We start from the raw sequence: 24182 nt of genomic DNA on the forward strand, positions 1-24182 counted from the left end.
TTCTTCCTTCTCTGCCTGGTGAAATTATCCTCTGTGTGGAGCCTTCCTTGTCCTCACCTCAACTTTCGTGCAGAATTCGGTGCCCACGTCTGGAGTTCCTTCAGACTCACTGCTGTGTCAGAGCCTCATCCCATGCTTTCACAAATGCCCCAGCTACATGTCTGTCTTTCCTACTACATCAATTCTTTGAAGTGAGGAACTGTGTTTTCCTCATCCTGTGGCTCCAAAGTTTAATCCTAGAGATTGCTACAGAGTAAATTAGCACCTATATGTGTTTGTAAATGAATTATGAAACAGTGTTTCTCATTTCCCAACTCCTATCACACTTGTAATATGTTATACATGATTTAGGACTTGATCATGTGTAGTCTTATGTTGTTCACTATTTCCTTCCTGTATACTATTTCTAATAATTTTCATGGTTTATTATAAATGCTTTCAAATAAATATTTATCTAGCCTCTACAATGTGGAAGTCACTAAGCAAGGTGGCTCAGAATTGACATAGATGGCAAATATAGTCATGCATCACTTAATGATGGGGACACATTCTGAGAAATGTGTCATTGGGTGATTTTGCTGTTGTGCAAACATCATAGAGTGCACTTACACAAACCCACATGGTATAGCCTACTACACACCTAGGCTATGTGGCACTAATCTTACGGGACCACCGTTGTATATGTGGTCTGTCATTGACCGAAAGTTTGTTGTGTGGTGCATGACTGTAATCTCATAAGCTCCACCCTCAAGGGATTTATATTTTACTGAAGAGAATAAGACAAGTAGACAGATAGTTATAGCCAGGTAGATTAAAATGATTTCATTAAGGGATGCTGTTCTCTTAAAGTCTCTGACAATGCTTTCCTAAAAATATAAAATATATTTACTATATAATTCTACAAAGTTAGTTACATAGATCTGATGATACAGAACTTAAAAAAATTTGTGTGGGGGCCAGCTATTATAGAACATTTTATTAAGGGAGAACTTCACAAAATGCAATGGGAATTCAGATGAGGGAAACAGGCCTAGCTAAGTCATTTTAAATGTGGCATTTGAAATGGCCTTTGACAGCCCAGTGACACAGTTGTTAAGTTCTCATGTTCTGCTTTGGCGGCCTGGGGTTCACTTGTTCAGATCCCAGGTTCCGACCTATGCACTGCTTGGCAAGCCATGCTGTGGTAGATGTCCCACATATAAAGTAGAGGAAGATGGGCATGGATGTTAGCTCAGGGCCAGTCTTCCTCAGCAAAAAGAGGAGGATTGGAAGCAGATGTTAACTCAGGGCTAATCTTCCTCTAAATAAATAAATAAGAAATGGCCCTTGAAGGATGGGTTCACAGGCAGAGATGAGGGTAGGTGGAATTTTTGGCAACGATACCTATGCAGACAGGAAATCATGGGGAAGGCTGAGACACAAGAAGTGGTCCAGTTTGTCTACAGCATCAAGTGTTACTCAGGGGTGGTGGGGAACGAAAGGACATCTATACCATATCCGACCTTGATTGTCCAGCTAAGGCATTTATCCATAATTCAGTTGACAGTGGGCAAATATCAAAAACTCCTGAATGGGAATGCACCCCAGCTGGACTTGTGCTTGGGGAGATTAATTAGCCATCATTCAGAAAAGGACAATCCTAGAAGCAAGTGGCCATAGGAACAGCAGGAACTTAGACTAGCACAGGAGTCATAAGAACCTGGACTCTAGTGGCAGTTTGGTTGGAAAAGAAGGGGCTGCTGGGAGGCAAATAGCCCTTGAGGGAAAGGACAGCATGTACCTTAGCATCTGGCAAAATGCCAAGCACATAATGCACAGTACACAAGTAATTTGATGCGTGACTTCTGAGCATTTGATCTTGTAGTTCTTATGATTTATCTACATAAAAGGTAATATACTTTTGTTATTTTCCCCCAAGGGCAATATTTTTTTACTAAGCTATAATTAACACATAATATTATGTCAGTTTCAGATGTACAACATCCAAGGATATTTTATTAATAACGCATGCTCTTATAGAACATTTTTTTCTCTTTACTTTCTTTTATCTACCATGCTTTATTTACTGAGATATAAGTTTTCATGTTATAAAATGTACAAATCTTAAGTATACAGCTTGATAATAATAATATAGTTTTAGTTTGTTTTTTTGCTGTTCTCTTAAAGTCTCTGACAATGCTTTCCTAAAAATATAAAATATATTTACTATATAATTCTACAAAGTTAGTTACATAGATCTGATGATACAGAACTTAAAAAATTTGTGTGGGGGCCAGCCCAGTGGCGTAGTGGTTGGATTTGTGCGCTCTGCTTCCATGGCCTGGAGTTCACCAGTTCAGATCCTGGGTGTGGACCTACACACCGCTCATCAGGCCATGCTGCGGCTGCATCCCACATAGAAGAACTATAATGACTTACAACTAGGATATACAACTATGTCCTGGGGTTTTGGGGAGAAAAAAAAAAGAGGAAGATTGGTAACAGATATTAGCTCAGGGCCAATCTTCCTTACCAAAAAAAGCATACCTCTAAGAAAAAATTTCTTTAAAAACTTTGTGTGATTTACATCAGTAATCATTGCTAAGCAGCTTTCTTAGTGATTTTTTGGGAGGCATCAAAGCAGATATTCTAATATGAAGTTCACTTTTAGAAAGAACTACAAAGGAATGAATAGTCCTAGGAAAGCAAATGAGATTAATTACTTTGTATTGCAATTTTAATTGTGTGTCACCTGTTTTACCTTGTTTTTCTTTTCCAAAAGAAGGGAGAAGTCTGATCAGTCCAGTCACCATGGCATATCAGAAGGGAGGCGTGCTTGCTTCTGGAGTTGTAATGTATTTTTTTCTTCAAAATTAATTGCTTTCAAGAAAATATACAATTTCCACATGTAGCCATTTACTATTATGAGCCATAATTTGGAATGTCAGGTTGTGTCAGATTATTAATTAAAACTATTTCCTTTTGGAAGCTATTATAGAACATTTTATTATGAAGAATTTCAAATATATACAAAAGTAGAGAGAACGGTATAATGAACTACCATATATTTATCTTATTGCAAATAAGCAAAAATAAATTTTAAAAATCTCCCCCCCCCCAAACACCTAATATCTGTCACCCAATTCCATGCCTGTTTGTGCACTTAATGCCTTAGGTTGTCAGACATAAATAGAACCTTTGTCTAAGCTTCAGCTCAGCCTCTTACATGTGCCCACTTAGCTTACATGGATCGTATTGTTATTGGCTGTATTGAATTAGTATTAATAGCCTTCATTTACTTGGTGCTTACTTTGTGCCAAGCACCACACTAAGTTCTTTGCTCGTGTTATCTTATTGGGCCTCACAACGACACTACCAAGTAGGAACTATTGGCCTCCTCCTTATACAGATGAATGAGCCAAGTCTTACAGAGGTCACCAGCCAGTAAGTGGAGGAGCTGGGGCTTGAATCCAGCTATGTCAAACTCCAAACTCCAAGTCTTTGCTCTCACTTATTAGAGCACACAGCCTCAGTAAGTCTGAAAAGGAGTCAGATGATGTTCCTTTTCCATGATGTTGTAATCAGTGCTAAGGTTTGAGCCAACCTACACGAAAATCTCAGGTCTACTGGTAGCTGTCACAGACCACTGTTAGCTTTGTCTCCTCCACTGCCACAGATCACATCTCCTGGACCCTGAGGGCAGCTAGGCAATGATGTCAGGGTGAGAGATGTAGCTCCACCACCGAGAAGGAATCTGGAGCTCATAAACCTATACTCAGCTCATAATCCCCTTCCCCAGCCTTGCAATGGACTACCCCACCTCGCCTACATTTAGTCTGCATTTGTGGCCTTTTCTGACTCTTGTCCTTCTCTAGGTCACTCTTTGTATTTTTTTAAACCTAGTTTAAAGGAATGATTGGAACATCTGCTCTGGTGAAGGATGGAGAATGATGATGAGCTTGGAGAAAGCACCTTACATGTTTTTTCCCCCAGGTCCCAAGTGTCTAAACCCAGCCAAATCACAAATGCATACTCTTAGTTGTGATGGGGTCTAATCTAGAAATGATGGATGAATTTCTCCAAAGCCTCTTCACTATTCCTTATAACTCAAATTCCTTTTGAGAGTAGTTAAATTAACCCAAATCTGTTTACAATCAACCAACCCACCAACCCATTTTTACTGGGTATTTGCCCTGTTTCCAGCACTGTGAGAGAAACTCAAAAGGAAGACACAAGAAAAATAAACAGCATGCTCCCTACTTTTGGGTCATTTAAGGAGTTAAGAAATGCACATAATAATGATCAAATAACATACATTAAGGCTAGTATCCTTTGAAGTAAGGAGACTGCTATGTACAAGCCACATAATAAACTCTGCCTCATTTGCCCCACCTCCTGTATAGTGAAGAATGTGGTAAAAAGATAGATGCTAGAGAAGTTCAAAGAAAGGAGAGAGCAGTAAAATTTTAGGTAATTGAAAAAGTATGTCATAAAAGAGATAAAATAGAAACTTGACCAGGAAATATGGTTAAAAGTTGCCTAAATGAAGGTAAAAAGACACGGCATTCTAGATAATGTAAACATAGATGGTGATTCCAAAAATAAAGTTAGCTTGTCTGATGAGGAAAGTGTACTATGCATTGACTGAGACTGATTTTCTGCATTTATCTCATTGTTTTTGGTCTCTAGGATGGCATTGTGTATTCTTTTATTATTAAAGATTCAAATTACAAAGTAGAGAATTTTCTTGAGGTTGAAGAGCCTGTGGATCATATGATGTTTTCTCCCAGTTACAAAATGTTACTGATTCAAACAGACAAGGTATGCTAGATGGTGATTTCTTGATATGCAATTTTCAAATATTACTATTATCATCATTGCACGACAGGAATGAGGAGCAGAGTGTGCTGCATAATGATACTCTACTAGTCAGAACTCTTTAGGTTGCAAATGAAAAAATACCCAGTTTGAAGGACCTAAATAACAAAGGGTTTTTTGTTTGTTTTTGTGCATGTAACTAAAAGGGCAGGGAGTTGATCTGATTTCAGGAGTTTCCTGGATGCCACTGGCCTTATTTTTCTGCCATCTCTTGGGTCTGTTTCTTCTCTGCTGCCTCCCGTCCCATGCAGATTCTCCCCTGTGCTGTCAAGAGAGCCTCCTGCAATTCCAGTTTATATTTCTGTCCTCTTGGTGACCCTGGTCGAAAGAAACCAGCTAGAAAAAGATGTCCTGGAATCTAGACTCATTGTACTAACTTGAGTCACCTCCTCACTCCTGGGTCAATTACTCCGTCCAGAGAGATTCTAATCTCTGATTGGCCAGTCCTAAGTCACATGCCTACCCTTGGACCATGGGTAGAGTCAACCCACCCAAATATGGACTGAGATTGGGACCACGAGTGGTTCTCTAAGGAATATATGGGTTCTGTAAGAGAAAAAGAGAGGGGAATAAATGCAAGATGTAACCAAATGTCTACCTCAATTATATTGTTAGGAAGACTCCTAATTAATGGAGTGAACCTCAAAGGTCAGGATTAGCAACAGTTTATATTATTCAGCTATGACTTTAGATGGATTATAAGTAGAGTTCAATGATTTTTCTGTCTAAAAGAAACTTATTTTAAATATAGAAAGACTTAAGTTTCTGGTAATTACCAGAAGTTAAAACAGCTGTGCTAACCATGTTTTAATAAATGACAACTTAAAATATCTGTGGAGAACAGGAAACAACAAAAAATGTAACATAACAGAAGAGAGAAAGAACCAAACAGAATTTCTACCAGAGAAAAATATGCTAAGACATCAAAAATTAAATGAATATGTCTGAAAGCAGATTGGACACAGTCAAAGAAAGAATTCATGAACTGGAGAATAGATCAGAAGAAGTTATCCAGAAAGCAGTCCAGAAGGATAGGATAATACAGAAGGGAGGGTAACAGACATGATACAATGAAAAGATCTAACATAAGTTTGATTGGAATCCCAGAGAGGAGAGAGAGTGGGGCAGAGGCAATATTTAGAGAGATATTTTCCAGAGCTGTTTAAAAAACATAAATTTAGAGATTCAAGAGGCCCAGTGAATCCCAAGCATGATACATAAAAAAAATCCACACCTATATTTAACAAAGTGAAATTGTTGAAAGCAAAAGACAAAGAAAATCTTAAAAGCAGAGAGAAAAACATTATTTGAAAGGAATTTGACTTAGACTAATGACTGACTTCTCTATGGCAATGTTGTAAGTGAGAATTAGTGGAATGATATTTTCCACATCAGCAAACTATGGCCCCATGGGCCGAAACCAGCCTGCTGCTTGTTTTGTAAATAAAGTTTTATTGGAACACAGTCACACCCATTCATTTATGTATTGTCTTTGGCTGCTTTTCACACCACAATGGTGGAGTTAAGCAGTTGTGAGAGACCACATGGCCTGAAAAGCCTGACATATTTACCCTCTGTCCATTTATAGAAAAAGTTTGCTGACCCCTGATGTAGTGAAATAAGCTAACTACCACCAGGAATTCTATACCCAGTGAAAAGACTTTTTTCACAGGGGTGAAAAAAGACATTTTTAGACACTCCAAAACTGGGTTTGCCAGCAGCAGACCATCACTAGAGAAAATTCTAAAGAATGTACTTCAGACAGAAGGAAAATGATCCCAAATGGAAGGACTGTGATGCAAGAAGAATGAAGAGCAGTAGTAAATGTGTGGAGAAATGTTAATGAACACTGACAGTATAAAACAGCAAAAATAATGTGAAGTTGGTTTTTAATATAACATTAAATTAAAAATCCAGAAAGCAGTACTGTAAGTTGGAGGCAAAGGAGTAAATAGAACAAAGTGTTTCAGGTTTATTCTGTTACCCAGGAGGAGAGAAAAGGTTTTAAGCAAGCTTTGGTGTTTATAAATTAAGTATGCATGTTGTAACTTCTAAGGTAACCACCAAAAGAACTGAATCAGTAGATGAAATTTCCACACTATGGAGGGGGAAAGTGAAATTTTTTAAAAAATCAATGCAAAACAAGGTAAGAAAAGAGAGAAGAGAACAGACAAAACAAGTAAGACAGTAGAAAGCATAAATTAAAATGTAATGGTTACTCAAATGTATTAGTAATTACAATAAAAGTAAAAAACAGAATAATTCATCTAGTTAAAAGGCAAAGATTGCCATCCTTGATTAAAAAAAAAAACAAGCAAAACCCAACTGTGCTGTTTACAAGTGACATATCTAAAGCATAAGGGTACAATAGGATTGAAAGTACATAAAAATTAAAAGTACAGTAACATTGAAAGTAAATTTAAAAATTAAAAGTAATTAAAAAGATGGAAAAAGAGATGTCATGCGAACATTACCAGAAGAAAGCAAGTGGAGATATATTAATATTGACAAAATAGACTTTTAGGCAATTGTCATTACTAAAGATAAATGGGCTTATTTTAGAATACTAAGAGGTTAAATTCATCAGGAATATATAAATGTTTAAAATATGTATGTACCAAATAAAATAACCTCAATATATAAAGCAAAACATGACAAAATGACAGGAGAAACAAAATTATAATCTCAACGGGAGATTTTAATATACTTTTCTCAGTACATGATAGAATAAAGGATGTATCCTCAACATAGCAGTCAAAATGAAAAAAGCATGCCTCTTTTCTTCTCAGAGCCCTCCAGTGATTTCCCATGTCATTCTGAGTAACGGCCAACATCCTCACTATGCTTTACAAGGCCCTCCACGATGTGGACTCCACTCCCCACCCTGTCCTTATCTCTCACCACTCTGCTTCTTATTCACCCTGCTCCCATCATACTGGCCATTGTGCTGTTTTTTTGAAGTCACCAGGCATGCTCCTCCCTCAGAGTCTTTGCACTGGCTCATTCCTCTGTCTGGAATGCTTTCCCACAGAATCCACATGAATCCTTTCCTCATTTCCTTCCAGCCTTTTCTCTAGAACCACCTTCCCTGTAAATCCTTTCTTGGACACTCAGGTTAAAATTTCACCCTCATCTTTTGCCACATAATATCCTCTTTCCCTGCATTATTTTTTTTCTTCTTAGAATCATTACTTTTTAACTTACCATGTATCTTATTTAGACATCTTATTTTTTGTCCAAATCTCCCAGTAGAATGTAAACTCCACGAGGAGAGCAAAGCTTTTGTCTTGTTTTGTCATCTGATGTAGCTCCAACATCCAGAGCAGTGCCTGGCATAAGGTATCCACTCAAAGTTTGTTGAAGGAATGACTGAAACATAAAATTAGTAAATATCTACCAAATTTTAGACTCTACAGAGTTGTATTTTTTTTAGATAACAACAAAAATATTTGTGTTTAACTCAAGTAAACTTGAAGAACTTGTCATCAGTTGAAAGCAGACTTCTTATTGCTAGTTAAGTGGCCACACCATATTACAGTTACGTGGCAGACATGTGTAACTTACAGGATAAGTTTTTTTTGAGAGGTGAATTTGGGAGCTGAGGATGATAACCAAGTCATAAAGTAACACCTTCAGCCATATCTCCACAATTTCCACAAAGGCTTATTTATAACATTTTTAGTGTCCACCAAGGTCTAGTATGTGACAGGATTTAGTTCATCTTAACAACTTTACTGGTTTCCCACATTTTCCAAATTTTCTGCATAAATATACATTATTTTTGAAGTCAGGAAAAAGTGTTATGTCACATTTTATAACTTAAAAAACAAATCCTGGAAGTGGAGAAAAGAAGAAAGTTTTATTTATTGGTTATTTTAAATGATGAATGACTCAATCAATAAACAAATTAAGCATCTAGATTTTAAGCTTCTCAAGGTCAAGACCTTACTGCGTTGATCTCTAATTTCCCATCACCTTTTCCCACACAGTGCCTTTCTCACAGTAGGCATTTAATAAATGTTTGTTGAACTGCACATGCAACAATTACATTCTTTTTCTTTTCTTTTCTTTTCGGTATGTTTAACAGGGATCTGTTAATATTTACACTTTTGGTGAGGAGCCAACCTTTGATAAAGTCCTAGATGCTTGTGATGGAAAATTTCAGGCAATTGACTTTATTACACCTGGAAATGAATACTGCATGGTAAGGAATATTTTACTGTTTCACAGTAGGATTTAAAGGTGAGATTTTGGAAGTTCATGTGCAACCTAAGGCAAATAGGAGGCAGAGAGCATTCTTCAAGATGCGGTAGAAATGCCAACCACTTCCATCATTAAATCTACTCCCCGGTCAGAATGACTTCATATTAAGTCTCTGAAAACAGCCAAAGCAATAGAAATCTTAGGAGCCATCCCATTTGTATTCACCATCCAAGCTTTCCAAGCTAGATCTCTAAACCCATTCATTGCTAATGAGTCATCAACACTCATTAAACTATTTGTATTTACCCTCTTTCAGAGTGATGCAGCCCCATCTGAGGATGAAAATGAAATAATTGCCATGCACAAGACATAAATTCAGCCTACTTAGGAAAAAAAAAACACCCTTTACTTTTAGAAAAGAAAAAAGTTTCTTTTCATTTAACTTTTTGTTGATCTCAAGAAACATATTTCACTTTTCATATGATTTATTAGGAAATTCATTAAGATTTTGGGAGTTCTAGCAAATAAAAAAATACACAGACTGTGGAATAGGTAACACAATGTTTCTTCCAATATTGAATTATTTTATTATCTGATTATATGATTTTTCTTCCAGATGTTCTCTGATAACAATTATGTCTATTCTTATGGTTGTTTCAACTCAATAAAAAATTTCATACAAGATTTTCACATTTAGGATTTAGATACTTGTCAACATTTTCATGTTACCCACTCCCTAGGATTCAAGACACAGAACTTAAGTTGTATCACATTGTAGTTACTTTAAGCTGCTTTCCAGTCTTGATCTTGTGAAAGAGTAAAAGTTATTTGTAAAAATTAACGATATGAACTTTGGCTTTCAGTCCAGCATGTAAGGAGCCTCACAACAAGTAAAGAGCTGAACAAATTTAATATCAACAATTCTTTTTAGATCCATCAGAAAATTGAGGACATAAGGCAAACCACTGCCCCCAAAATTATAGAGACAGACAGGCTGATATAGAGAATCACAGGTTACTGGAGCAGATGCCCAGAAGTACGAACTGCCACTGGAGCCAGTACCAGGGTCATTATAACTGCAAAATCTGCATATCTCAGACTTGATTGAAGAAGTCTCACAGGTGGACCGGCACAGTTGCATAGTGGTTAGATTCGCATGCTCTGCTTCAGTGGGCCCAGGGTTCATGGATTCAGATCCCAGGCACAGACCTACACACTGCTCATCAAGCCATGCTGTGGTGGCATCTCACATACAAAATAGAGGAAGATTGGCACAAATGTTAGCTCAGGGACAATGTTCCTCAAGCAAAAAGAGGAAGATTGGCAACAGAAGTTAGCTCAGGACCAATCTTCCTCACCAAAAGCAAAAAAAAGAAGACTCATGGGAAATCCGAAGATGACAGAGGAGACAAAAAGGACACCAGAGGAAATTTTAGTTTCTAACATATGTAGCTATAGCAAACAGTAAACACAGTCTAACTCCTAACCAGATAAACATAAAATCTCATAACACAAGCTATTTAATTCAAATCCCTTTATCCAGTACATCATGTCCAGTTTTTGACAAAAATTACAAGGCATACTAAAAGACAAAAACCACAGTTAACAGAGACAGAGTGAGCATCAGAACCAGACTCAGATAGGACAGAGATGTTGGGATATCAGGCCAGAAATTTAAAACAATTATGATTAATATACTGAGAGTTTTTATGGAACCAGTGGACAACCTGCAAGAACAACTAAGTAGTATAAGCAGAGATATGGAAACTCTAAGAAAGAATAAAGAAGTAATGCTAGGAATCAAACACAATGTAACAGAAATGAAGAATGCCTTTGCTGGACTCATCAATAAATTGAATATGGCCAAGGAAAGAATCAATGAGCTTGAAGAAATGTCAATAGAAACTTCCAGCACTGAAATGCAAAGAGAAGAAAAGAATGAAAAGGAAAGAACAGAATACCCAAGAACCATGGGACTATCAATTACAAAAGATGTAACATATACATAATAGGAATACCAGAAGGAGAAGAAAGAGGAGAAGGAACAGAGGAAATGTTTGAAATAATAATGGCTGAGAATTTTTCAAAATTAATGATAGACACCAAACTACAGATCTAGGAAGCTCAGAGAACACCTAGCAGGATATATACCAAAAACATCTAGAGGTGGGCCCAGTGGCATAGTGGTTAAGCTTGGCATGCTCTGCTTCAGCAGCCTGGGTTCACAGGTTCAGATCCTGGGCATGGACATACACCACTTATCAAGCCATGCTGTGGTGGTGTCCCACATACAAAATGGAGAAAGATGGCCACAGATGTTAGCTCAGGGCCACTCTTCCTCAAGCAAAAAGAGGAAGATTGGCAACAGGTGTTAGCTCCGGGCCAATCTTTGTCACCAAAAGAAAAAATCTACACCCAAGCATTTCATATTCAAACTGCAGAAAATTCAAAGACAAAGTGAAAATTTTGAAAGAATCCAGAGAGAAAATAAAACCATGCCCTTGGAGGAACAAGGATGAGAGTTGGACCTCTCTTCAGAAATCATGCAAGCAAGAGTAGAGTGAAATATCTAAAATGTTGAAAGAAAAAAGTCACCAATATAGAATTCTGTATCCAGCAAAGTTAACCTTCAAAAGTGAAAGAGAAACACCTTCTCAGACAAATAAAAATTGAGAGAATTTGTCAGTAGACATGCCCTGCAAGAAATGTTAAAAGAAATTCTTCAGAGAGACAGAACCAGCAGGTAGAAGATCAAAATCAGTATGGACATAGTTGTACCATCAACTAACTAGATCTGATTGACATCTATAGACTACTGCATCAAACAATAGCATAATACACATTCTTCTCAAGCTCACATGGACTGACCACAAAAATAGATCATATTGTTGGTCATAAAACATACTTTAACCATTTTAAAATAATGGAAATCATACAAAGTAAGTTCTCAAGCCACATGGAAATAAATTAAAAATCAATAACAGAAAGATAGCTGGAAAACCCCAAAATATGTGGACATTAGACAATATACTTCTAAATAACACCTGTTTCAAAGAAATCTCGAGAGTAATTAAAAATTTTGAACTAAATGTAAATGAAAATACAACTTCCCAAAATGTAGGAGATTTTGCAGTAAAAATAGTGCTTAGAGGGAAATTTGTAGTATTGATTGCATATACTAGAAAAGAAGAAAGTTTAAAATCAGTAATCTACTCTCCCAGTTTAGGAAATAGAAAAAAAGAGAACAAATTAAATCCAAAGTAAGTAGAAAAAAAGAAATAATAAAAACTAGAGTAGAATGCAATGAAACTGAAGATAGGAAATGAACAGAGAAAATCTAAGAAACCAAAAGCTGGTTCTTCAAAAAGATCAATAAAATTGATAAACCTCTAGCCAGGTTAACTAAAAAGAGAGAGAGAGAGAGAAGATACAAATTACTAATATCAGAAATGGAGCAGAAGTCGTCACTATTAACCCCTAACTACTAACTAACTAATGGACGTTAAAAGGATAGTAAAGGAATATTATGAATAACTCTGTGCCCACAAATTTGATAACCTAGATGAAATGGACCAATTCCTTGAAAGACACAATCTACCAAAACTCACACAAGGAGAAATAGGTAATCTGAATAAGGCTATATCTATTAAAGAAATTGAATCAATAATTAATAATAATCTTCATAACAGAAAGCACCAGGCCAAAAAGGGTTAACGGTGAATTCTAGTAGACATTTAAGGAAGACATTCTCTCAGTTTTCTATAATCTTTTCCAAAATATAGAAACAGAGGGAATATTTCCTAACTTATTCTGTGAGACCAGCATCACCTTAATACCAAAACCAGACAAAAAACATTACAAGAAAAGAAAACTACAGGCTAATATCTCTCATGAACATACATGCAAAAATCCTCAACAAAATATTAACAAATTGAACCTAACAATATATAAAAAGGATTATACACCACAACCGAGTCAGATCTATTCCAGGTATGCAAGGCTAGTGCAACATTCAAAAATGAATTAATGTAATCCTTTGCATCAACAGGCTAAAGAAGAAAAATCACATGATCATATCAAGAGATGCATAAGAACCATTTGACAAAATCCAACACCCATTCATGATTAAACAAAAAAAAAAGGAAAGAAACTCTCAGTAAACTAGGAATAGAGGGGAATTTCCTCAATCTGATAAAGCAGGTGTATAAAAAAATTCACAGCTAGCATGATAACGATGAAAACTCCTATTCAACATCCTAGAAGTCCTAGCTAATGCAATAAGACATGAAAAGAAAATAAAAGATATACAGATTAGGAAGGAAGAAATAAAACTGTCTTTGTTCTCAGATGACCTGATTGTCTATGTGGAAAATCCCAGAGAATCAATGAAGAATACTCCTGGAACTAAGTGACTATAGCAAAGTTGCAAGATACAAGTTTAATATACAAAAATTAATTGCTTTCTTGTATGCCAGTAGTGAACAATTGGAATTTGAAATTTAAAACACAATACCATTTACATTAGCACCAAAAAAATATAATAGGTGTAAATCTAACAAAATATAGTCATGCACTACATAATAATGTTTCAGTCAATGACATATCACATATATGATGGTGATTCCATAAGATTAATACCATATATCCTACATGTGTAGTAGGCTATGCCATCTAGGTTTGTTTAAATACACTTTGTGATGTTCACACAACAACAAAATCACCTAACAACATATTTCTCAGCACGTAAACCCATTGTTAAGGACACATAACTGTATGTACATCTACATGAGAAAAACCACAAAACTCTGATGAAAGAAATCAAACAAGATCTAAACAAATGGATAAATATTCCATGTAAGTAGATGAGAAGACTCAATATTGTCAAGATATCAGTTCTTTCCAACTTGACCTATAGATTCAATGCAATCCCAATCAAAATCCCAGCAAGTTGTTTTGTGGGATATCAATAAACTGATTCTAAAGTTATATGGAGAGGCAAAAGACCCAGAATATCCAACACAATATTGAAGGAGAAGAACAAGTGTAGGATTACCACTACCTGACTTCAAGATTTACTGTAAAGATACAGTAATCAAGATTGTATAGTATTGCTGAAAGAATAGACAAATAGATCAATGGAATAGAACCAAGAGCCTAGGAATAGACCCACATGAATATAGTCAACTGACCTTTGACAAAGGTGCAAAAGCAATTCAAGTGAGAAAGGATAGTCTTTTCATCAAATAGTTCAGGAGCAACTGAACATCCAGGGGCAAAAAAAAAATCTAGTCACAGGTCTTACATCTTTTATAAAAATTAACTCAAATGAATTATAGACCTAAATATAAAATGTGAAACTATAAAACTCCTCAAAGGTAACATAAACATAAAATATAAGTGACCTTGGGTTCAGCAATGACTTTTTAGATACAACACCAAAAACACAATCCATGAAAGAAAAAATTGAGAAGTTGGACTTCATTAAAATTTAAAAGTTCTGCTCTGTGAAGACACTATTAAGAAAATGAAAAGATAGATGACAGACTGGGAGAAATATCTTTGCTAAGCATATATCTGATAAAGAATCAGTATCCAAAATATACAAAGAACTCTCAAAACTCAATAATAAGAAAATAAAGAACCCCATTAAAAATGGACAAAAGATCTGAACAAACACCTTACCACAGAAGATATACAGATGGAAAATAAGTACATGAAAAGATGTTCAACATTATTTGTCATTAGAGAATTGCAATTTAAAATAGTGAGATGCCACCACACACTTATTATAGTGTCTAAAATCCAAAACACTGACAATACCAAGTGCTAGCAAGGATGTGGAGCAACAGAAACTCTCATTCATTGCTCATGGGAACGCAAAATGGCACAGCCACTTTGAAAGACAGTTTGGTAGTTTCTTATAAAACTAAACAAACTCTTTACCATGTGATGCAGAAACTCATCTTCTTGGTATTTACCCAAATTAGTTGAAAACTTATGCCCACACAAAAACCTGAACATGAATGTTTATAGCACTTTTATTCATAATTGTCAAAACTGGGAAGCAACCAAGGTCTCTGTCAATAGGAGAATGGGTAAACAAACTGTGGTACATCCACACAGTGGAATATTATTCTGTGCAAATGAGTTATTAAGTCATGAAAAGATATAGAGGAAACTTAAATGCATATTGCTAAGTGAAAGAAGCTAATCTGGGAAGGCTGTATGATTCCCTCTATATGCCATTCTGGAAAATGCTAAACTATGGATACAGTAAGAAGATCAAGGGCTATGTTTTCTTCTAGAAGTTTTATGATTTCAGGCCTTAATTCAAGTCTTTAATCTATTTTGAGTTAATTTTTCTGTATGGTGTAAGATAATGGACTACATTCATTCTTTTGCATGTGGCCATCCAGTTTGCCCAATGCCATTTATTGAAGAGACTTTCCTTTCTCTATAATATGTTCTTGGCTCCCTTGTCAAAAATTATCTTTCCATAGATGTGTTGGTTTATTTCTGGGCTCTTGATTCTGTCTCATTCATCTCTGTGTCTGTTTTTGTGCCAGTACCATACTATTTTGATTACTATAGCTTTGTACTATATTTTGAAATGAGGGAATGTGATACCTCCAGCTTTGTTCTTTTTTCCTAAGGATTCCTCTGGCTATTTGAGGTCTTTTGTTGTTCCATATAAATTTTAGGAATCTTTGTTCTATTTCTGTGAAAAATGTCATCCAGACTTTGTTAGGGGTTGCATTGAATCTGTAGATTGCTTTAGGAAGTATGGACATCTTAACTATGTGAATTCTTCCAGTCCATGAGCATGGAATATCTTTCCATTTCTTTGTGTCTTCTTCAATTTCTTTCAACAATGTTTTATACTTTTCAGTGTGCAGGTCTTTTACCTCTTTGGTTAAATTTATTCCTAGGTACTTTATTCTTTTTGTTGAGATTGTAAATGGGATTGTATTCTTAATTTCTCTTTCTGATATTTCGTGGTTAGTGTACAGAAACACAACTGATTTTTTAATGTTGATTTTATTTATTTTGATTTAAAGTTGACCCTGCAACTTTACTGTATTCATTTATTATCTCTAATAGGTTTTTGCTGGATTCTTTAGGTTTTTCTATGTATACAATCATGTCTTCTGCAAATAGTGACAGTTTTACTTCTTCCTTTCCAAATTGGATCCCTTTTATGTCTTTTTCTTGCCTGATTTCTCTGGCTAGGACTTCCAATATGATGTTAAATGAGAGTGGTGACAGTGGGCATCCTTGTCTGGTTCCTGTTCTTAAAAGGATAGCTTTCACTTTTCCACCATTGACTATATTAGCTGTGGGTTTGTCAGATATGGCCTTTATTATATATATATACTTTCCTTCTATACCCATTTTATTCAGAGTTTTTATCATAAATGGACGTTGTATCTTATTGAATACTTTGCATCTATTGAGATGATCATGTGATTTTTATTCTTCATTTTGTTGATGTGGTGTATCAAGTTGATTGATTTGCAGATGTTGAAGCTTCTCTGCATCCCTGGAATAAATCCCACTTGATAATGGTGTATGATCTTTTAAATATATTTTTGTATTTAATTTGCCAGTATTTTGTTGAGGATTTTTGCATCTATGTTCATCAGTGATATTGGACTGTAATTTTCTTTTTTGTGTTGTGCTTGTCTGGTTTTGGTATCAGGGTAATGTTGGCCTCTTAGAACGAGTTAGGAAGCTTCCCCCTCCTCTTCAATTTTTTGGAAGAGTTTGAGAAGGATAGGTATTAAATCTTTGAATGTTTGGTAGAATTAACTGGGGAGGCCATCTGGTCCTGGACTTCTACTTTTTGGGAAGGCAGTATGCTTTTTGACGTCAATCTTAGCAGCATCTTTTTGAATACTATGTCTCACCAGGCAAGGGAAACAAAAGAAGAAATAAATGGGACTATATCCAACTAAAAAGCTTCTGCACAGCAAAGGAAACCATCAACAAAACAAAAAGACAACCTAACAATTGAGAGAAGATATTTGCACACCATACATCTGATAAGGGGTTAATATCCAAAATATGTTAAGAAATTTTACATCTCAACAAAAAAACAAAAAAACCAATTTAAAAATGGGCAAAAGATCTGAACAGACACTTTTCCAAAGAAGATACACAGATAGCCCAGAGGCACATGAAAAGATGTTCAACATCACTAATTATTAGGGAAATGCAAATCAAAACTATTACCTCACGCCCATCAGAATTGCTATAATTAACAAGACTAGAAATAACAAGTGTTGGAGAGGATGTGGAGAAAAGAGAGCTCTCATACACTGCTGGTGGGAATGTTTTCCACTATGGAAAACAGTGTGGAGATTCCTTAAAAATTTAAGAATAGAACTACCATATGATCAAGCCATTCCACTTCTGGGTATTTATCCAAAGAACATAAAAACATGAATGTGTAAATATACATGCACCCCTATGCTCATTGCAGCACTATTGATGATAACCAAGACTTGGAAACAACCTAAGTGCCCATCAAGGGATGAATGATAAAGAAGATGTGGTGTATATACTCAATGGAACACTACTCAGCCATAAAAAAGATGAAACCTTGCCATTTGTGACATAATACCCCTTGAGGGTATTATGCTGAGTGAAATGTCAGATGGAGAAGGTCAAATACCATATGATTTCACTCATAAGTAGAAGATAAAAACAACAACAAACAACACATAAATACAGAGATTAGATTGGTGGCTACCAGAGGGGAAGGGGGGGAGAGGCAGGCAAAAGGGGTGATAGGGCACATGTTTATGGTGGTGGATTGTAATTAGTCTTTGGGTGGTGAATATGATGTAACCCACACAAAAATCAAAATATAATGACTTAGCATCTGAAACTTATATGATGTTATAATCCAATGTTACCTGAATTAAAAAAGTGGCAGTGGTTGCTAGGAGTTCAGTGGGGAGGGAGGGTGGGAAGGAAGGAGAGTTGGAAGACAGAGGATTTTTAGGGCAGTGAGATATTCTGTATGATACTGTGATGGTAGTGCATGTCATTATACATTTCAAAACCCATAGACCGTATAACACAAAGAGTGAACCCTAATATAAATTAGGATTTAGTCAATAATTGTGTATCAATATTGGCTCATCAATTGTAGCAAATGTACCACACTAATGCAAGATGTCAATTACAGGGGAAATTGCATGTATCTGTGGGGAGAAGGGTAAATGCAACTCCATACTTTCTGCTCAAATTTTTTGTAATCCTAAAACTGCTCTTAAAACACAAAGTTTATTAATTAAAATAATAACCATGTATAATCTCCTATTTTTAGGCTTATTCACTAGGCAATAATCCCATTGAATTTTCAAGTAACTTTTATCTCAGTTGTGTTACATGAGAAAAAAATCTTTCACTTTCTAATCCTCATTAGCTGTTATATGTTACTTAAGTTGTATTAAAGATAATAGTTCGTATTTGTTCAAATTGGAAGTATTGATGTTGAGAATGTAAAGTAGTTATAATCCATGTAGGTGAAATGAAATTTTATACTAAATCACCAGAGTGATTGATGTACTAGAAAGGGATTTAGAACATGCTTCCATAGCAGAGTCTTGTTTTCCATTTAGAGTTTTCTTTTTCTTTTTTTTACAGACACTCACACATTCAGGGGAAGTTTGTATTTGGTATATAGAGGATTGTGCCTGTGTCAGCAGGATTTATCTGAATACCCCAGTAAGTCTGCCTTATAAATGGATTCTTTAAAAAAAATATTGAATTCTAATCCAACCTACTTTTCCATATTTACACGTCAATAGTCTGCAGAAATACTTGTTACAGATGCCTTACTGCATCCTTCCATTATATATTTAGAGTAATTCTTGTGTATAAAGTATATTCCACAGCCCAGGGGGTGGGACATAAGATCCCGTATTGGTGTTTAGGAAAGGACGAGTTTTTCTGTGGTGGCCGTTATTCCTGAAATCCTAGTGGTTTACATCTCACTCATGCTATAAGTTCTTTGTGAATTGGCAGGGTCACTGCTCCACACAGTCTCTCAGGGAGCCAGGCTGATGGAAGCGCCATCAACTAATAGCTCCTCAGTGCCATGTTATGGGAAGAGAGTCTAGAGGGTCTTGAATTAGTAATTAAGTGCCTTTACTCAGAAATGAAACATCCCCTTGGCCAGAACTAGTTAAATGGCCCCATCTAACCTCAAGGGGATCAGTTAGAAATGAAAGAAAATTGCCACTCTAACCAGTTTGAGCCAAAAATAGAAAAGTGGGGTTATTGGCTCAATCAACTAACTATAAAGTATAGAACTTTCTGGTTCCAAATGTGGCTCGATTCAGCAACCCACATGATATTACCAAGGATCTTGTTTTTCTCTCTGTCTGTATGCTATATCTTTAGTTTCATCTTAAGCTTCATTTAGTGGTACCCAAATGCCACAGGTGCCAACCTCACTTCAGACCATCAGGGAAGAAAGCCTCCTACAGTAGGAGGAGGAAGGGAAAAGAAGTTTCTACTTTCCAGAAGGCTTAGTAAATGTCTTCTAATGTCTTAATAACATCCCTGAACTAATCACTGTGGACAGGGAGATGAGAAATGCTAATCGGCTTAAGCTCAACCCTGGAAATGGGAGTCAGATCTATTCTACTCAATCTGGAAAATAAGAGAGAGATGGCTTCTCAATGGATATTCAAGAAATCTTCCAGAAGGAGGGTGTATGGATGCTGGGTGGCAAACCACCATTGCTCACAACACCCGCCGCAAGGTGATACTGTTATTTCTGCATGTTCACAGAGCATTTTACATAAAATAATATTTAAAAAACATAAAAGGACCAAAAAACAATGGTAATGCTATTTTTTTCTTAAATTATCATCGTTTGCTGTATTACGCTATTCTAGATGAGATATGGATCTTGGCAATAGGTAGAGGAATTACAATCCTTCCCTTTTATAGGAATTAAAATCTCAAGTATAAGTTATACCTCACATAAAAGGATCACAAGATGTAAAAGATACATAATTCAATGGGATAAATAAAACTCACCCCAAAGGTAAAGATATAAATTCTTACCTAAAAGACTGTGAAATATGAGCAGATTCCATAATCTGTGTGACAAAGGCTTATATGTATTCATTTCTATTGGAATTACTGTAACTAGAAGAGAGCTTAAAGTTCATCTGATCACATCTCCTTTTATAGAAAAGAGACAGATAGATGTTTAAAACCCTACCCAAGGGTCTGTGTGATCAGGACTTACCTTGTTCTTCTTGGCTAAGGAGGGCTAGAGGCACCATCAGAAGCCCCATTTTCTGCTTCAGATATCTTCCCTTCACCTGAGCAGAGGGAGAGATTCAGACAACTTTCACAATTAATTGACAAACCTTCATTGAGCTCCAAACCAGGCATGGTACCCTCACGTGGTTTAGCCTGCACCGGGGAGTGTCGGTGGTTTTTCCTCACTGGAAGATACTGCTGCCCTGCGGGGAGCTGATAAGTGGACTGACCCCACGATGCTGAGGCCAGATGTCCCCACCTGTGGCCAGGACTTTGTTCCCATGAACATTTTAGGCAGTCGTCCCCAGAGAACCTGGCCCAGCACCATGATGGCAGGATACATGGACACTAGCAGCTTCCCTTGATGGCAACTGCCAGGGTACATAAGACACCTCCAGATATTGCTGTACATTTTTAGCCTAGCCCATTACTGCTATGAAATGGAGGATAATTTCAACTGATTATTTTGAAAACACACACACACACACACACTGAGAGCTCCCCTAAAAGCGTTCAGTTAAAAAAAAAAAAACAAGGGAGCCAGCCTGGCATAGTGCTTAAGTTCACGTGCTCTGCATTGGCGGCCCAGGGTTCTCCAGTTCAGATCCTGGGTGCGAACCTACACACCACTCATCAAGCCATGCTGTGGAGGCGTCTCACACCGAAGAAGTAGGACTTTCAACTAGGATATACAACTATGTACTGGGGCTTTGGGGAGAAAAGAAAAGGGGGGAAGACTGGCAACAGATGTTAGCTCAGGGTCAATCTTCCTAACCAAAAAGAAAAGGAAAAAAAATCTCTAAAAAAAACTAAAACAAACAAACCAAAAACCTCACTATTTTGTTTCCAGTTTCACACTGACATACCACTAAAGACCCAACCTGTTTAAGCCTTGGAAATTTCACTTTAAAAGTAAAATAAAAATAAAATAAAAACCTGCTCAACTGGGAAACTGAATTCTAATGAGGCAGAATGCCTGAGTTCCCATCTGAGCTTTGCCACCAGCTATGGGATCCTGGGGGAAATTGCTGCTCTTTTCCTGGCCTCTATTTTCTACTCTGCCAAATGATTATCTCGTACGATCTGTTCTATTTCTAACGTTCTATGATTTTATTCAAAACAACCTACAAAGTGTAATTATAAGGGAATGAATCTGATTCTTTACGTGTCGTGCAAACAAATTTATTCTCTTAGACATCATATTCTGTAAATGATTGTGAGATAAGCAGGAATCTGTGTTGCATTTCTTTGGTGACTGAATACATGGTCCAGCAATATACTTATTTTCTTAAGTCTTCGTCAGTCATGCCAGCATCCCAGGACCTACCATTATCCAGCAGGTGAATGCTGATTTTAATAAACCACTAACATTCCATAAAGATGTCCAAAAGATGCTAGGAATGTATTTTAAATTTATTTTATTTTTCATTATTATTGGTATAATGTCATAATCACTTAGGGATTAAAATGAAGCCACAGATCAAAGTTCCAGAAATTCCTTTTTATTTTTATCATTCTAATTTTAGGATAAAAGAATAAGATGTACAGGTTCCGTTGACTTATGCAATCAATTAGCTCAGGAACGTTAAGTATAGAATTTGTAATACCACATAACACTTGCCACTCTTCTCATTGTGCATGCTTTTCAAATAAACTCTAGAATCCTTATGTGTAGGAAAGCAGGCTTCATTTTCCGGCACAGTGACGTTCAGCCTCTAGGGGTTTATTTTCCACAGGCGACCGTTCTGGCTTGCTCTCCCTCCTCCCTCTCTGCGGTTGTGGGGACCGAGGGTGGCTCTGTCCACTTCCTCGACATCCGGGATGCCAACTCCCCTCAGGCAATTCACAAGGCTTTTCTCTCCGAATCCTCCGTCCAGCACCTCCTGTGAGTACTGCCTGCCCTGCGGCAACTTCTCCAGGCCTGTCTGTCGAGAACTCCAGCGAGGCCACGGTTCCATTTAATTTTAAGTTTTACGTGTCTTGTTCTGAAAATTAATACACTCACTTGGTTCAACGTTCAAGAAGCACAGAGGGGCCTGTAGTGAAAAGCCGCCCACTTTTGTCCCCACACACCCGGTTCTCCTCTGCGGAGGCAGCCTGTTCCCAGTTTCTCATGTCTGCTTTCCAGAGATATTTATCCATAAACAAGCTAAAAGATAAGTACTTCCTCTTATTTACACAAACAATTATCAAGCACTTACAGTGTGCCAGGCACTGCTGTTGTATTAACTTCACGAGTGAAGATAGACACTCGCATTGCATCCATATTGCAGATGAGGAGGAGACACGAAGAGTTTAAATAACTTGCTTAATATGTCACAGGTAGTAAATGGCAAATGTCGGAGTTTGAACCCAGGCAGTTGGGCTCCAGAGTCATTACCGTTGCTCTAAAGGGGAGCAAACCATGTACAATATTCTGCACCTCATTTTTTTTCACTTAATGGTATATCTTGGAGAGTGTTTTCTAGCCACACATAAAGACTTCCTCATTCTTTTTTACAGCTACATAGTATTCCATTCTATGAATATACTATTATTTTTAAAAGACAGTATATTGATGGGAATTTAGATGATTTCAAATCTTTTGAAGCAGTGCTTTTAAGAAGACAGCATAGAGATATTGGATTTGGAGTGTGTATTATTATTCTTTCTATTGTTAATTTATCATAACAGTAAGTATTAAAAAGAACTGACATTTGCACCCTGCTTTACAGCTTGAGGCGCTGTCACACTTTGTAGCTTATTGAATGTGGTCCTTGCCCCACCAGTCAGAAAGGTATTATGCTTGTCCCTATTTCACAGATGAGGGAATCCAGGTTCAGAGAGGTTAAGAGAAGTGTTTGCCCAATGCACCCACCTAGCCAGCACCTGGGAGAGCAGGGTTTCTGCTGTTCCCGCCAGCTCTGCTGCCCCCAGCTCAGTGCTGGAGGTTCTGTAACCTCCCTCTATTTATACCTTACTCTCTACCTTACTTTTTGGTGCCTCTTCTCTCTCAGATCCCTTTCTCGTATCCTAATTTGCATTTCTCACTTTCTCTAACTATATGAAGGTGTAGAAACATTTCACGACATTCTTCCTCCTCTGCCAGGTACTGGTAATAAAGGGTACTGAAATGTCACACGCATCGCTGATTTGAGAATTGCTTATTTCCACTTGAAATACCAGGAAAGCTCTGCTGTCATATTTCATTCACTTACGATGAAATAGTTGTCCACCTTTACTGAATCTTCCTGACTGTGGACTAGGAAGCCGCGGTGTGGCAATAGCATCAGCCTAGAATGTAATGATCATATTTACACGTAATCATCCAGCTTTTATAAGGTCAGATAATATTAAAAATCATAAACTGTCAGAATGACTGGTTTTGAATGTATCTCTGTGCTGTCATTCAATAAATTTGTTTACATCCTATTAGTGAAACAAGTAAAATCTGATAATCAGATTTCTTCTTTTCTAGTTACGACCAGCGAGGAAGATATCTACTAGTTGGAACATCAGAAGGATACATCTTTGTTATCAACGCCAACCCCTCAAGTTTATTTCGGATTCTTGGATTCACAGGTACTATGTAGAATGCTTACTAATTTTAAATATTGGTCACTTTATTCCAAAGAATTTAAGGTTGTGAAAATGGGGCTACAGTGAAACAATTATTTGTGGCATATTTTCTAAAAGAGAAGCATTCAAATAACTGTTAAAAGTTGCTTAGGAGAATTCCCACATCATATTTAGAGGTTTTTGGTACATCTGCTTGGTACATAATTGATGATAAATAAATTATCTTGAATCAGTTAATGAATTAATTAATGAAATGGCTAAATATTTCTAATGTT

At 36.7% G+C, this 24182-nt stretch overlaps 1 protein-coding gene across 8 annotated transcripts in view; it reads left to right on the forward strand.

The window, feature by feature from the left end:
• Positions 1-24182, forward strand: part of CFAP43 (cilia and flagella associated protein 43) — a 128127-nt gene that overhangs the window by 42692 nt on the left and 61253 nt on the right. For all 8 annotated transcript variants that reach the window (XM_070605702.1, XM_070606086.1, XM_070605614.1 and 5 more), the window contains 6 exons: positions 2762-2829; positions 4669-4800; positions 8945-9061; positions 18715-18795; positions 22086-22234; positions 23807-23910. In XM_070605702.1, coding sequence (XP_070461803.1) covers positions 2762-2829; positions 4669-4800; positions 8945-9061; positions 18715-18795; positions 22086-22234; positions 23807-23910 — 651 coding nt within the window. The remainder of the gene's footprint in view (positions 1-2761; positions 2830-4668; positions 4801-8944; positions 9062-18714; positions 18796-22085; positions 22235-23806; positions 23911-24182) is intronic.

This window comes from Equus przewalskii, chromosome 1 (genome assembly GCF_037783145.1).
Source record: "Equus przewalskii isolate Varuska chromosome 1, EquPr2, whole genome shotgun sequence".
Taxonomy (NCBI): domain Eukaryota; kingdom Metazoa; phylum Chordata; class Mammalia; order Perissodactyla; family Equidae; genus Equus; species Equus przewalskii.